Source organism: Ranitomeya variabilis, chromosome 7, assembly GCF_051348905.1.
Source record: "Ranitomeya variabilis isolate aRanVar5 chromosome 7, aRanVar5.hap1, whole genome shotgun sequence".
In the NCBI taxonomy this organism is placed as follows: Eukaryota; Metazoa; Chordata; class Amphibia; order Anura; family Dendrobatidae; genus Ranitomeya; species Ranitomeya variabilis.
The window spans coordinates 124,088,581-124,094,580 of NC_135238.1; the positions used below are offsets into that span (position 1 = coordinate 124,088,581).

Genomic DNA, 6,000 nt, shown 5'->3' on the forward strand with positions numbered 1-6,000 from the left:
TGGCTAACTGAAAAGACGGTAACAAATTGCAAGCTTTCGAGACTACTCAGGTCTCTTTATCAGGAAGACTAATACAAAATCTGAAGAATCACATATTTATGTACAACACAGCACATAAATAATGCCATAGATAAGACAGGTGACGTGAAGCAGAACTCATTATGGGAGAGTTGTGGCCATAAATATTGGAACAGTTCATAGATAAAGATAAAGAGTGTAAAAATTTTATTGTCCTCTGATTGGGGTCTGGTTCTGTGTTGTGATGCCCTCACAAGGTCTGAGGAGCAAATTCCTTAATTAATGTAAAAAGAAATAAATCCATGCAACACATTCATTCCTGCACTGAGTGTGTCAAAGGTTGTCATGAGTTTATACTCCCAGATCCTTCAGTCTCTCTTAGATTTGAAGTTACCTTTTAATACAAGTAATTTAATGTCCATGAAGCTGTGATTAGGGAGACAAAAATGTATTGCCACAGGTAGATCCATTCTTTTTTCCCTTATTGTATGGCAGTGAGAATTCATCCTTGTTCTAAGCTTTTGTCCTGTCTCCCCTACATACAGACCCCTTCTGGACATTTAGTACAAATAATTAGGTACACCACATTAGATGTGATGCAGCTGAAAGTACCTGATATCTTGTAGTCCTGATGTGAATTGGGGATCTTTATCTTCTCCGTGGTCATTATAAATGGACAAGTTTTACATTTTTTCTGATTGCAAGGAAAGGTTCCTGCAGCTGTTGGGGAGGAAAGGGAGCTCCTGACAATGATACTTCTTAGATTTGGGGGCTGCCTAAAACACAGTAGTGGGGGGTCTGGAAATATGGATTGTAATCGGGCATCTTTTTGTAGTAAAGGTTGTAATTTCCGTGTAGCTCCCCTTAGCACCTCCAGATTTGGATTGTAGCTGACCACTAGAGGCACCCGGCTATTTTCTTCTTTAGCTTTGTAATGTAGCAGGTGATTCCTTGATATTCTGGTGGCTTTTGAAATTTGGTTTTAATTGTTCTTGGATGGTAGCCCTGATTCAAAAAGGTCTTTCTGAGGCAACCAAGATGTTTGTTTCTATCCATGGGGTTGGAACATATACAATTGTATCTGATGACTTGGCTGTAGACAATAGTTTTTTTGTGTTTTGGATGGAAACTGTCCAATTTAAGGTATGTTGGATGGTTGATTTCCTTCTCATACAGGGATGTCTCTATTTAATTGTTTAGTAGCTTAATGATGGTGTCCAAAACCTTAATTTCAATACAGGAGTAGTGAATCATTAAGCTACAGAACAATGAAATAGAGACATCTTTGTATGAGAAGCCTATCTACTGGCTAACATGGTACAAAGATGTATATCTTTCCTGTATCAGGGTTGAGATAGAAATATAGAACTTGTCACCCCTTGTTATTTATTATATGTGGGATTGTGGTGCCATCTTGTGGTTTCCCACTTTTTAACATTATTTTAATGTATGATCCTTTTGTAATGCTGAAATAAATAAATGTTGTTCAGGTTTTTTGCTACATATGGTTCTGGTGTACCCTTTATTACAGGCCTCCTTCACACCTCAGTGATTATTCGGATTTGGATCCACGTTTTGTCAGTGTTTGGTCAGTGACAGTTTTTACCATCAGTGTGTCATCAGTGATTTTCTCATGCAAAATTAAAATTGCAATGCTTGTGTTACCCATTGTAATGTTCATGACTGAAAACACACTGATGCCCACAAGGAGATGCTTAGTTAGGATTTATTCAGAATATCTCTTATCTATAGCTACACCGCTGTCAGCATAGACAAACATAACGTTTCGGGTTCATCAGATGTGTGTATTGGGGTAAATGCTCTCAAAATTAGAAGGGTCCAGGATTTGAGGTTGGCTTCCCCATAGCTAAGGCAAACTAGGACCAAGCAGTGTATCGCAACAGACTCGTCTGATGAAGGGTATTTACTCGAAACGTTACGTTTTTGCTATACTGAAGGCGATGTTATCTATGGGTATGAGAAATTCTGAATAAATCTGTGCCTTATGGAGTGCAGATTCCTCCTTTTTCACTATGAATCTACAGGAACTTAGTGGTTGGCACCAAAGAAATTGGCACCCTATACAAAGTCATGCCGTCCATTAAGTGTGCCACCTGCCCTACTGATATTCCACGCTGATGCCATCCGTGTGCTGTCTGGTCTGTGATTGTCATGGACACACAGACTTGTAGGGGTGACTTGGGTCAAAATCAGATACACGATTTGTAGGGGGACAACAATGTATATAACACCCTTACCCTATAATGGGTATATGAAAAACACAGAACACGTAAGTGAAGACCGGACGTCTGAATGAGGCCTTAGTCCACAGCTGCTTTCACAATTGTATGGTTCACTAAGAATTGAATCAACAATTTGCTGATAAATTAGTCACTAACTTAGACTAAATGACCATGTCCTATGCCTCTCTGGATTGTGGAGATATCTCCTCCTTCAAGGACTATGGGAGCAGTGAGGAACATGGCTGCTGAGGAGTTTGAAAGTCAGTTGTACTCTTAGGCCAGGGTCACACTAGCGTAGAATATGGACAAGTGCCATGCAAGAAAACATCACATAGCACTCGGACCAGTGTTTATCTATGGGGCAGCTCACATCACCGTATTTTTTTCTCAGGCGTATTCAGCGTGCAAGAGAAATCACAGCATGCTGCCATTGTACGCGTATATCGGCCGAGTCTCGCCAATGCAAGTCTATGGGTGCGAGAAAAACTCGGACACCATACAGACCATCCATGTAGCTTTGGACAAATACGCACACATTTTCCTTATTTCAGCCCATTGAGCCATAAAATTCAATGGGGAAAATCAGTGAGAAATGTAAAGCCATATGTATATCATATGGATACATAGATGGGAGAAAATCACATCATTGCATTGCAATGACACACGGATGTCCATACGGAGAACACTTGTACGACTCTCAGCAGGGAGACTTGGACCGATTTTCCATACGGTAAGTGTGACCCCGGCCTTAGAGGTGGCCCTCACCACTGCTGATGGGAACATGGTGAAGGTGGCCCACCAAGAACTACTGCTTTCCTACCTGAAGCATTTTCTTTCAACAACCACTAATGGCACGTGTTTGACTACTTGGCAGTAAATTTACTAGTAGTGGTAAATTTAGTGGCTGTGTGACAGACCAGCTGGAGTCCCCTTCATTTCTTAGTACAATACACAGTATACTGGTTATAATAAGGTTTTTTGTCTCTTCTAGCTTCAATCTTTGCCTGGACCCGAGGTCTGGAACATAGAGCTAAGCTGGATAATAACTCTGAGCTGAGAAACTTTGCTGTGGCCTTAGAGGAAGTCTGCGTTGAGACAATAGAAGCTGGTTTCATGACCAAAGATCTTGCTGCTTGTATTAAAGGTCTACCCAAGTAAGTGTCCTGTTCCTTAGGATGTCTTTACCCAGAGGTGGATCTCTTTACTAGGACGCTAACTGATCCTGTTTTCATTTCAGTGTGCAGCGATCAGATTTTTTGAATACCTTTGAATTCCTGGACAAACTGGCTGAAAACCTACAGCTGAAACTTTCCGCCCAATCCAAGTTGTAGATACAACATCTCGGAAGGCAAATCTCAGGGTTCCCCCTTGACTGGTAGTTTACAGCATTCAGCAGGACCCTTTTCCTTGCATCCAGTGCAAAGCCTCGATCCTTCTCATCAGTCTACACTCATTTTAGTTTGTGTTTTTAAGGCTTGTCTATATTTCTGTCATTCCATTGTGATGTATTTGGATCTCTGTGACATGTGTGAAGGTTAAACTCAATTATTGTACACACATGTTAAAATAGCAACACAATATTGTCTATTGTCCACAAACAATGGCAAGAGCTCGACTTCCACAGCATTGGGCCTCGGTGCACTTTTTTTCATGGGAAAAAATGAAATGATTTGAAGGTTTTCACTAGTAACATTTCACTATAGCCTTTCATGTAACAGCTGTCCACAGTTTTTGGGCCAGAAGGGAATCCACAAAGATGTCCTTCCTTTTGTATGTCCTATTGTTTTGCAATCTATATCCAGTTTTTACCCCAAAAGTGTGAAACTATTCTTAAGGGTAGATTAATTTGATGATGGTGATGATTTTCAGTGCAGATAATCCACAGTGTAACAAGACCAGCTAAGGCCATGAGATATTACCAATCTCATCTGTATGTTGTGTACACTATCTGTGCATCAGTGACCTGCTCCGTGGATTGTAAAACCAGCAGTGTCTCATCTCCATAAGCAGAATTAGTTTCAGATTTCACCTTTTCCATTGCAATAGGTGAAATTCTTAATGAAATCTGGATGTAACACAAGCGGAAACACAGCAGATCCACCACTACAGGCGGGGATCCAAGTAGACATTTCTGTCTCGGTCCTTCTGAGACGGTCGGTCTAAGTCTGTGTGATACAATAGATTGAGGGAAGTACTACACTGTTAGAAATAAATATAGTACTGTACTCTTTGCAGCTAAAGTTCTTATATTGGAGATTAATGTATGGATAATAAGGACTGAATATTGTGTAATTCAGCCAGAATCCCGGCTGCTATTTGTATATGAGGTCTTACATCCCTATGAATGTGGGAGGCAATAGATCCAAATGACAGAACCATATAATGTACACTACGTGTTGTCTATAGCCCGAATACAGTGATATAATGTCGCATCTTGTGAGGTTTTGGCCCCAGTCAGATGTCAGTGATTTTTCTGGTACTCAATATAGAAATGTCTGGTTTCTGTCAGTGTTTGGGCAGAATTTCCTCATAAGAAGAAATAAATGACAAAGCTTCTATGTACTACAATGTTAAAAAGGAACTGCAGGCAGATGTCATTCTGTGCGGACAGTGATTTAGACTTGGAGACTGGTATGGGTAATTTTGTTCTTAGTCTATCAGACAAAAAAAACCAGACGTGATCAGCCCCATAGACTATAATGGGTACATGTCCTCTCTATTAAAAATATAGGTAAAACATGTACATGATTGACGGACGTCTTAACAAGGCCTTAATAAACAGACAGCTTGTCTTTCAGTATTATGTGAGTTGTTTCATAATTATTGACTAACCTTGGAAATCCCTAAAATTGGTAAAGGCTATGAACCAGCAATACACCAAGTGACACTCCCAAATATGACACACACAAAATGTAGCCTTTATCTGCCCATACAAAGGTACACGGAGCTGGAAATGGACACATTTGAGCCTTTCAGCTGAACATCATTTGGAAATTCCACATGAACAATCACTCGCATCGGCCAACGACGCACTAGTCTAGGATAACCGTGAGATCTGTCAAGTTGGACATTTTTCATCCATTGGTGCCTGAAAAGATAAGTGCATGGCATGATTAGCAGGATGTGGCCAGTCATTTGCCAGTTTGCAAAAATCAACTGCGATACTTTTTTTTTAAATTCCCTCTCCAATCTGCCCATTTTCCTTGGCATGTTAATGGTTGGATTCATATGAACAATGCCGCCTTCTAATTGGCTGTGATCTGGCCAATACTTATCCTATTGGTAGGGCCGACCTTTGATTGTATTCACTGTTAAGCAACATAGTTCAAGTTGTTTATTACAAGCGTTTCGCATCTGTCATTTTTTTTTCAGAAAATCATCTGGAATATTTTTAATAGAGTAGGTTCCTAGCACAATGTGGCCTTATTGAAATTGAACTGGAGGTCTATACCGGGGTGGGGGGCACAATGGTGTGTCTACACGGAAGAAAAGAAGATCATAATGTTTGAGAAAAGCATTGGTGAGAGTAACGTAGATTCCATGTTATTGTTGGATTGATTGCTTAGGTTAAAAAACCCCACTGATGCTGACTTGTATTTTACATTACAAAAGTACAGAATGCTTGAGTATGTACGTGAAAATAATCCCTAAAAAATATAAATGGGAAAGGAGAACTGAATTCTAACATTTTACCCTTTGCTACTACTTAACATGCTTACTTATGGCTGGAGATTTTTTC

The 6,000-nt window shown here is 40.0% G+C and overlaps 1 protein-coding gene across 1 annotated transcript in view; it reads left to right on the top strand.

The window, feature by feature from the left end:
• The window catches only part of IDH1 (isocitrate dehydrogenase (NADP(+)) 1), a 56,487-nt gene extending 51,426 nt beyond the window's left edge, over nt 1-5,061 (top strand). The window contains exons 8-9 of the mRNA XM_077275694.1: nt 3,253-3,415; nt 3,499-5,061. Coding sequence (XP_077131809.1) covers nt 3,253-3,415; nt 3,499-3,592 — 257 coding nt within the window. The 3' untranslated portion in view covers nt 3,593-5,061. The remainder of the gene's footprint in view (nt 1-3,252; nt 3,416-3,498) is intronic.
• The last annotated feature ends 939 nt before the right edge of the window (nt 5,062-6,000 follow it).